At 46.6% G+C, this 10,324-nt stretch overlaps 1 protein-coding gene across 1 annotated transcript in view; it reads left to right on the top strand.

The window, feature by feature from the left end:
* Nucleotides 1-5,839: 5,839 nt before the first annotated feature.
* The window catches only part of PXN (paxillin), a 31,549-nt gene continuing 27,064 nt past the window's right edge, over nt 5,840-10,324 (top strand). Inside the window, exons 1-3 of the mRNA XM_019506631.1 lie at nt 5,840-5,912; nt 6,552-6,778; nt 7,350-7,465. Coding sequence (XP_019362176.1) covers nt 5,840-5,912; nt 6,552-6,778; nt 7,350-7,465 — 416 coding nt within the window. The remainder of the gene's footprint in view (nt 5,913-6,551; nt 6,779-7,349; nt 7,466-10,324) is intronic.

The raw sequence follows: 10,324 nt of genomic DNA, 5'->3' as shown, positions 1-10,324 counted from the left end.
CTGTCCAGGTCCCTTCTGACTCACTGATTCTATGATTCTGTGTGGTATTGGTCAGACCGCAGTTGGAGTACTTCAAGAAGGATGTTGATAGACTCGAGAGGGTTGATAGACTCGTATGGTTAGGGGCTTACAGGACAAGTCCTATGAGGACAGACTGAGGGACCTGGACCTTTTCAGCCTCCTCAAGAGAAGGCTGAGAGGTGATCCTGTGGCTGCCTGCAAATTCATTAGGGGGACGCAGCAAGGGATCGGAGATGCTCTGTTCACCAGGGCGCCTCTTGGGGTAACAAGGAACAATGGTCACAAACTGACAGAGAGCAGATTTAGGTTAGATATCAGGAAAAACTTCTTCACGGTAAAGGTGGCCAAAATTTGGAATGGGCTTCCAAGGGAGAGGGTGCTCTCCCCTACCTTGAGGGTCTTTAAGAGAAGGCTGCATAAGCATCTGGCTGGAGTCATGCGACCCCAGCACTTTTTCCTGCCTAGGCAGGGGTTGGCATCAATGATCTGTTGAGGTCCCTTCCAACCCTTGCATCTATGAATCTATGTGCCTTCAAGCAGTGCACATCGCAGCAGGTGCTGCATAGTCTGAGGCCTTGGGCTGCAATCGCAGGTGGTTGAACCAGTGGTATAACCCCACTTCATCATCAGTTTCTTGGTGTGTCCAACCTTTGGTGTGTAGGTGGTTGAAACATCGCCACCTTTTCTATGGTTCATCAGCTGCTGGTGGTAAAGACTTCATTGCTGGAATGTCCATTTTTCACTGTCGGGTGTTTTCTTCAGCCTTTCAGGCCAAATCTGTAGTCATGTCTCCTTGGGTGTGGCATTGAGAGGTTGGGTGCTGGTGAGGAAGCTCCTGCATGACTTCAGACGTGTGCTGCAGGATGGCGCCTTGCACGTGTGCCTTGCATCTTCTGTTTGTTTCAATCATTTTATCTTACTGGTCACTGCTCTTGTGATGTCAGGTGGAATGATGCCAGGCAGCAAATACACACCGTTTAGGCTGGTAGGCTTCAGGCATCCTGTGAGGCACCAGTAGCTATCATTCAGAACAGGATCAAGGCGCTCAGCATGTATGGATCTCTCCCATGCAGGACATGCATACTCGGCAGAGGAGACGCTGAGAGCCAGAGCAGTGATTCGAATGGTTGTTACAAGTGCTCACCTTTGCTGTTGTCTTCATGTTGTGTTTTTTGTATGAGAGGGTTTGCTTAAGGGTGACTCCAAGGTAAAATGGATTTGGATAGTGGGGTCCCGGACTACATAACGTTGAGCTGGCAGTTGGCCTCATGGTTTGTCAGATGGCAGGCACATACCTATGTTTTGGCTGGGTTGGTGCATAATTGGTTTTCAGTGTAGAATAAGGTTAGGCCAATTCGTGTCTCACTTGTGGATTTTTCAACATGGTCAAATCTAGTGTTTTGTGCTGTTTTTTTGTGCTGTTGTGATATCTTAGTCTGGCATTTATGCTTTCATCAGACAAACCTGGGGTGTGGGAAGCCTAGGCATTTGCCCTTGCGGCTGCTTGTAGAGCTGCTTCTGCCTGAGGATACTGTGTTCTCAGGACAGCAAGTGCTGACATGCAGGGAATGGCAGGGGAAGCTGCATCAGAGTCCTTGGAATGCATGAGCTATTCTTCTGTCTGACATCGGGGTGCGCGTGTGCAAGTGCAGTGCAGGGGAGATAGGGCAGGAATGTACAGTGTCTAACTTTGCCTTGCTTCTGGAGATGATTAACACTTGTGGAGCTGTTTGGACTGGTAGCAGACTTATGCTAAGAAGTTCTCTATCTTTTTTGCCTATTTATAAGGCAAATCCTGTGGTGGGCCTGATGTCTCAATCCTTACTCTACATGTCTCTTTCCGTATAACTGACCCTGTGCTGCATGTACCACACCTTGAGAACCGCTGTTCCCAACAGTTGAAATAATTGACAGCATTGGCAGTTGCCAGGAACTACCTTGAGGCAATGCAGTCAATATTAAGAGCCACCAGTTGGTAACAAACTCTATTGGCAGAGCTGCTTGTGGGATTCAAAGATCAGAATAGCAGGGACACTGCAGTGCATAATTATTATTTATTGGCAATGTTTCATGATGGAAAGGCCAGCTGAGGTCCTAGTGCCCAACTGTGACTGGGTGCTGTCGTAATACCTGGTATCATGTCTTCAATCATTCATTAAGTATCCCTCATATCACAGGAAAACTGGTAGAGAATAACTGCTTGAATGTGAGTGCTTTGCCTTCTGAAATCAGTGAGGCATGCACTCTGAGCTGAAGCTGGAGTCCATTTTAGGCTTGGTTTGATCAAGCAAGGGCTCCTCCTTTTTCCCATCTGATTTGCCACAGGAAAGCTAGTTAGGTTGCTGTTTGCTTCTAGCTTATGAGCTGGCTCAGCGTGTACTGTTGGCCAAGGTCAGCAGTCAACTGTCTAGTGGCCTTGGAGAGAGAATCCACGTGTGTACAGAGCAAGGTATAACCTTGTAAAGCCGTCTCACAGCTTGGGTGTTGGGGCTGCCTAGTTGTCTTTCATCTCTAAAAATTGATTCAGTATTTTACAAGCTGTGAGAGTGGAGTGATGTGGATGGAGGGTAGAGTTGGCACAGATCAGTATCATTTTGGTAGGTTCCCCCTTTTCTACACATCCTGTCTGACAGCAGTACTAGTTAGTACTAAGAGATCTGACTTCAGGAGAGTGAAAATGGAAGTCCCAATGTTAGAGGGTAGTTCTAGCTATAGTTTTCTTTGTGGTTCTCATGCTTCTGTTTAGTAACTGGTAAGTGGACAGTGTTGATTCACTGCATTTGCCCCCAGGTCTCTTGTGCAGTGAATCTGTGGGAGTTTGGTTTGCAAGGCACCTTACATTTGTCTCCTCTTTTCTTGAGAACCGAGAGCCTGCCCTCCTTTTTTGTTTCCTGTGAAAGGGTGTTCCTGTGAGGACACAGTGAACTGATATTCTAGTATTATATTGTACCGATCCAGTTGCTACAAGAGTGCCAAAATCATTCCCTGGAAGGAAGCCTCTGACCCTTTTTGAGCTTGGAGGGTTTCTACCTGCTAAAGCTCTACTTCTACCCTAGAAATTCTCCAACAGGAAATGTTAAAATCAAAAGTCAGACTGTAACATTATTGCTATGTGTGCTGTGATTACTGACATTTCGGGTTGCAGTCCTAGCAATTCAACAGTGTGCGCTGGATCATGGGTGCAGGCTTCTGCAGGGTTCGCTGTTGCAATGTAAGTGGGCTTGACAGAAGGTCAGTGCACGAGCTGGCAGTAAGGGCAGATTCCTGGCTCTTCGGAGCCGAACAAGTGGAGAGCTATGTTGCTGCCAAGTTAGCAAATGCTCGATCAAGTTCCACCTTGCTGTGAGTGTAGAGATGTAATGATGCCCTCTCTTGGCCAGCAGTGGTATAAAGTATCGGCATCCATTAACACGCTGAAATTATTCAGTGAAGATGTTTTATCCTTACCTCACTTGGTGCTGTCTGTTCCAGGAGAGGATGCTGGGGGCACAAAGAAGGGAACCCCTTCATTAACCAAGTAATCAGCTGAAGCTTTTAACATCCTTAGGAGCAGCCTGTGTGGTGAGCTACTACTTCTCATGATGTTGTCCCAAAGTCTGGCACAGTGTGGCAAGCTATGACTACTTGGGCCCTGTTATCTCTTTGGGAGTTAGTGTGAGATCTGAGTCAGTTTTCCCTTCGAAGCAGGAGTCTGCCTGTTTTTCTGTGTCATTGAGAGAGGGTCACGTTTGTGTCTCAGCTGGACATAAACCTCAGGCATAAAGTGTTTTGAGCACTTTGGTGGTGAAAGAAACTGTATAAAAAAAAAAAGAAAGATTGAATCATTTGCTTTGTTGATAGCGGGATTTTTGATGTTCTCCTGAGGTTAGCTTATGGACTGAGCGTTGCTCTTGTGCCGATTGTTAGAATGAGTCCTGGGTGGCGATCTCTCTGCTCTGGAGGGGGCAGATAAACTTCCCTGTCTTAGTTTCCCAATGTGTACAGACTTTAGGGGATGCGTAACTGCTTCCAGATCACTTTTGAAGCTGAAGCACAATTTGTCACCAGCCCTTAGTCTCTGGTTGAGTAACTGTGAGTGATTCCCCCTCCAGTCCTTCTCCCCTCCTCCTTCAGCTTCCTGTTCCTCAGCTCTGCAGTGTTTGCTCAAGTCAGGAAGAGGGAGGGTATGGGAGTGGGGGAGTTAATCATTAAAGTGTAATGTCTGCTCCTTAACCCTTTCACAGGCTGAGTACAGTGGTCATGTCCAGATTCCCCACCCCATACATGTGCCCAAATGCACAGGGCTAAACAAGTTCACTGAGCCAGTTTCACTTAGTTTTATGAAATAAGAGAAATTGGCAGGTCTTCTGCCCAGCCTCTCATTGACGGGTGAGAAAGCTATGAAGAGTTATTTCCGTGGTAAGGAAGGGGGGTTACTTGTGCTTGTCCCTTAGTAGGAGAAAAGCAGTGAAGTACAGATGTATTCACATCACCAGGGACAGGAGTCTTGCTTCTTTGCAGCTCTGAGACTGAAAATCCTATGGTTTGAGTCTCCATGGTTTTCTTGCTTTCTGGTGGAGCTTGATTTGCTTTAGTAGAGAGAAGTGCATGTATGAAAGAGCCGCACCTTCTTTGATAGCACTTGTACAGGAAATTATGTACACGGAACCACATCATCATAGGACTTGCCTGGTCAGAGCAACTGCAGCTCCTCAGCGGCTCCCTGCGGTACGTGTCCTGCGTTCTGGAATCCACCAGCTGTTCTTTTGCTTAAAAAAAAAAAAAAAGTCGAACTGATGACTTCCCAGCTGTGGACAGCCTGTTTCTCTGGGTAATCTGTTTCTGGGATATTTTGGGTACTGCAGGAAGACGATTGTGGTTCGGATGATTTGGAGCATCTTTTGGGCTAAACTCAAGGTGTAGAACTAATTTAATGTGCCATCCTCTCTGCCAGGGCTTTAACTTTGATCCATGGGGGGGGAAGTGCTCTTGGGGAATGGGGAAGCTGCACCTTCCATGTCTGTGTGCATGTTGCAATGCTGTTATCCTTTAGAGGCTATTTGACCCTTTGCTACACCCTCAAGGGTAGCTGAATGTGTTTGGCTGGTGTGAGCAGCTCAATTTAGCAAGTGGTTTCTGAGGAGGCAAGTGACTTCCGTGCTTAAGGGCAGTACAGCGTCACTGGAGTGCCTTGTCACTGCTATTTGAGGCCAGCCTGTGGCTTGAAGATGAGCTTTGTCTGAGTCCTAGCAATCTAGCTGTATTTTCCATGTAGCTTGCAGGAGGAGGGCAGTTAAAGGAGCTTCTGGAGGCAGCTGCATCTTTTAATCCTACATGAGTGGTGTTACAGAGCGGGACTCTGGCAGCAGCTCCTATCTCTGAGCTGTCCTACCTGTCTTGAATGATGTTCTGGTAATGAAGAATGCATCTGACCCTAGCAGACCAGCTCCTTTTTTCTAATAGTTTTGAAGAGGTGTACGCTGAAGTCGGCCACTCCTCTGCAGGGTTAGTCACCCAGCCAGCAAGGCTTTGGTTAGAAAACAAGTACAGCCCAGACCTGCAGTGGACCCTGGACTTTCTATTATTGGGGAAGAATTGCAGCAGGCCCTTGGGAGAGATCACAGGACAGGATGCCCAGAACAAGTTGGGATATGTCTGTGAGTCAGCGTGAGAAGCAGAACTGTTGGCCTGGGTAGGGCAGAGTGTAAGAGAGCTGGAATGATGGCAGTGCTTTTTCTCATCTCATCTCATCTCAGAGATGAAAGTGAATATCTTTCTCCAGTCTGGAGGTTCTTGTGAACGGTATAACCCTCCTCCGCTGTGCTCCCCTCTGTTTAGCATGCTAGTGTGTGTGTTTCTAACTGATGGAGGTTTTTTCTTGCCTTCAGGAATTTGTGAGCAGTCTCCACCCAGTGAGTTGAGAATTGTTTCCAGGAGATGAAATTGCATTTACCTGGCAGGCATGGGAATCCAGTTAACCGTTTGTGCGGTTTGCTCTGTGCTGAGTGAGGAATTTTTTTTGTCGGGGGAGGCTGAGCACAAATGCTTGCTGGTGCCCTGATTGAAACTTAAGTCTCTATTATGCCAGCTTGAGCTCCGGAGAAAAACCCCTCCAGAGATCTTGTTTCCTGCAGAAAGCAGCATTTGCGGCCACATTTAATGATTTCATGATAATACACAGCCTTTAATTTGTTGGTGTCAATACCCTGACATGAGGCTTTCTCTGGGCAGGTTGCTTCCGGGTTTCACCACTGCAAAACGCAGTGAGATCGAAGGCTTCTGGCTGTTCACGGTTGGGACAAAATCCTAGAACGAGAGTTTTTTTTCTGGCTTCTCTGGGACCTCTTGGTGTTTCCTTTAGCAGAAGTTTTTGTATTAACCCGTTCAGGACTGGGCTTTAGAAAATGGCATCTTTATCCCAGGCTTTTCAGGGCATACAACGAATTGCCCACAGGAGCTGCAATGAAAAAAATCTCAGAACAAGAGAGCAAAAACACAGCTGGACTGTATGTAGCCACGACTAAGGGGCTGTTCATATTTTGTCTCTGCAGATGCCTTGCTAGCGGACCTGGAGTCCACCACCTCGCATATCTCCAAACGGCCAGTGTTCCTGTCAGAAGAGACCCCTTATTCCTACCCAACTGGAAACCATACGTACCAGGAGATTACAGTGCCACCCCCTGTACCACCACCTCCTTCTAGTGAGGCCCTGAATGGGACTGTGATTGACCCTTTAGACCAGTGGCAACCCACTACCTCCAGATATATCCACCAGCAGGTAAGTGTATATGTGCTGCAGGGAGGGTATGGGAGCCTGCATCTGTGGCTTGGGTGTATCTAGGGTGATGGAAGGTGTGAGGAAGGGAAAGAGTTTTAGGGAGTGAGTGAGGACGAGTTTGGGTGTCCTCCAGACAGGAATAGTGTAGAGATGGGAGAAGTCTGGATACCCAGCAAGATGGTGCAGTTGTGGGAGGAGAAAGCCTAGGCACCCGGTATTCTGCATCAATGATAAAATACCAGTTGAAGCCCTGTCATCATCAGCGTTTTGGCAAAAACCCTATGGTTTTGGCAAAAACCCTATTCTAGTACAATGTGACTAGAATTAATCATCCACCTTGCAGCCTGTAGAAAGCAGGTTGGGGGGTGTCTGGCTCAGACATAATTCTTAGGCAAGGGTAGAATGAGCATGAGACATTTGCTGGGTTAGCTGAGGTGGTGGGGGCTGGGGCTGATATGTCATGGAGCTGATTGTTGTTGGTCTCTGTACTGAGCTCGTAGCATGTGACTTCACTGCTGTGTATGCGCTTATATTGGAGGCTGAAAATGCTGAACCAGTCTTATTTCCACAGCCTCAGTCCCAGTCTCCTGTGTACAGCTCTGCTGTCAAAAGCTCCAGTGCTTCTGTTCCCAGAGAGAGCATCAGCTCTCCTTCCTCCCGTGCCAGTGAAGAGGAGCACGTCTACAGGTATCCTTTCCCTTCTAGTAGACAAGAAGTTTAAATCGTGGGATGGGGTGTTTGAAACAGTCAGAGCCGTGAGATTGCTTCCAGTTGTAAGCAGTGATATAAATACTGAATGCCTGATGCATGTCTTACCCTAATTTGGCTTAATTGTTAAGGACTCCCTGGATTCAATTACTTCTTTTTCATGGGGTTATTGGATTTAGCCTTATTTCAAATGTAGCACAATGGCAAAACTTGTAAAAAAAAAAAAAAAAAAAAATTAAGGGGGTGGGGAGGGTTTAATCCCTCCATAGACAGTGTACAAGGTAACATGATTCATTGGGGCAGAGCTCCGGACTAGGATTTGGGAGACTTGGGTATTATTCCAGGCTGTGCCAACAATTTGCTATTTGGTTTTGGCTGAGTCAGCTGTACTGTATCTATTTTCTCAGCTGTAAAATAGAGGTAATCCATAAAACGAAACTGGACCTGCTTAGAGCTCTGTGGATGAAAAGTTCTAGAAAAATGCCAAGAATGGTTTCTCATTATTTTTGTGTTAAGCATCCCAGTGGCAGTTTGTTAGAAGTAGCTAGAAGTTAGGTCTAGGGAACGACTGATGGAAATGGTTCCATTACCTGTGAACTGGCATGATATGAAGTGATTTGATTTTTCAAATGAACTTGAAAGAAAGAAGAGTCTGACTGGTTATGGCAGCATTTTAAATTTCTGCTCAGAGAAATCAGAACTATTTAGCTATATTGCTGTACCCGCATACACGTTCCCCTCTTGCATTTGGAGACTGTGGAGAGGGAGCAAAGTTGGAGTGACAGTGATTTTTATTGGTTTGCTTGCTGCTGTACTTTTAGGCTGCATCCACATGTGTGTGGATGTTTGGTTCCCAGGGGACATCTAGCAGTGGTGCACCTTGTGCCACCACTAGTTGTCCCTAGGGAATGTCTGTGCCATGCGCCCTCTGGTACACGGCTAGTTGTCCAGGGTGGGGTAGGGGAGACTGGGGCCAGCACTGGGATGGCCCCAGTAGCCTTACCTGGGGTCCTCCTTGGGGCTGCAGCAGCAGCGATCCTGCCACTCAGAGTCTGACTGGCAGCCGCAGTATGGCTCTGGCTGGCCATGCTCTGGTTTTGAGTGGTGTATGCTGCCCCTGTGTGCGCTGCTCTGCTTTTGTTTTCCATGGGTTTTTTTGACCCCTGGATATTAAAGCACCCACAGTGTCACGTGTATTCAGTGTCCCACGCTTCAAAATGGCAGTGGGGTTGCTTTAACCAAAGCTTGTTCAACCATTTTGAAATGTGGGGACACAGAATACATGTGACGCAGAGGCTGCTGGAGTGCACTAATTAGCACGTTTCAGCAGACTCACAGTAGACTCAATTAATCGAGTCTACTCTGATGTGTGCTAATCGGAGCAGAGCTCTGTCATATGTGTAGGTGCCCATACTGTCGCTTTCCCAAGTTACTGGAATTTGCTCCCAGCAGCTCCCCTGTGCTGGAGACTCCATCTTCTCTCTAGGATTTTTAAGCTGCTTCAGTGGTGGCTGGGTGAATATTCCAGCTGGGTTGGTTTGTTCATTTGATCAGGACAGAAATTGTTTTTAATAACGAGTTTGTCAGCAGCATTGAAGGGCTAATTCTGGTGGAATGTACTAATAGGGACACCCAGGCATTGCCCAACTGAAGCAGTAATGACAGTATGCCAGGACCCTGAGGGCTGCACACAAATGGCTTGAACTGGAGCAGAGCTTAACCTCTTCTTTTCTTCTAATATTGCGGGGGTATGGCATGACCTAATGGTCCCAGCATGACAGCCTGGCTGCTTGGATCCAGCACTGCCTGCTGATGCTATAATATCCATGGGCTTTACTTTAGATTCATACCTACTGGCTCCGTCATGGAGCTTTACAGTTGTCATTTGTACTGCAGGCTTCACAATCTTAGAGCCAGTAATGTATTAACAGTCTGAGACAGGATGGAGACAGCCTGGGGCTCCTGAGTTCAGATGTAAAACTAATTTGTGTTGTGACATTGAACAAGTCCCTTCCCTGTGTGCTTCAATTTTTCCTGTCTGTAAAATGAAGCTAAGCTTATTTCCCACCTCCCAGTGTTGTGAGGCTTACTGTCCACCACACCCTGAGTATGGGAGGGAAGTAAGCTAGAGAGTGGTGTGTAAGGGGTGGGGCATCACTAAGTATCATCTAAAATAAATGTAATAGTCAATTTTATATATTAAATGAACTTTAAGTGAACACTCATTTAGTGAAGCATTAAACAGTTTTCATAGTCTCATAAACAGATTTGTGCTCTCCAGGATAACAGGTTTTGGAAGTGTGAAAAAATATCTTGCAGGAGGGTTTTGGTTGCCACATAGCCTGCTGTATACTGCTGTTCACTTGGTCATTAGCAGGGATCCTGGTTTACTCATTAAAAATCCAAAAATCTTTGATTAAACCCCCCAAATTCATGTTTTTTCCATGATTAAAATGAAACACTGCTATATAGAGATATATAGATAGGTATCAATTGAAGATAATGTTTTATTGATATATTTACAATTTTAAAACAATTCAGAAGCCTATCATTGCCTCAATCATTATAATAAAATACATTCTACATACCTGTATATAGTGGCATTTTGATTTTTTTTTGCTATGGAAAATCAGAGCTCTCTACTCCCTTTGCTCACCAGGATGTGGGTCCAACTATGGCTGTCCCCCCTGCTGCTTTGTGGTGCTGAGCAGCCCTGATATGCTGGTGCCCTGCCCTTGTCCGTTCCATTTCCCTTCACTCCCAACTCACAGCCCCCGACTCCCCTCAGCCTTGCTGGTGCTCCTCACTTGTGACCAACAGTTCCCCCCGCCCCCAAGC

The sequence above is a fragment of the Gavialis gangeticus genome, unplaced genomic scaffold (assembly GCF_001723915.1).
Source record: "Gavialis gangeticus isolate Ggan-Ray unplaced genomic scaffold, GavGan_comp1, whole genome shotgun sequence".
NCBI lineage: Eukaryota > Metazoa > Chordata > Crocodylia > Gavialidae > Gavialis > Gavialis gangeticus.
The sequence above is the reverse complement of the archived record's forward strand: the minus strand, read 5'-3'. Positions and strand labels throughout refer to the sequence as shown.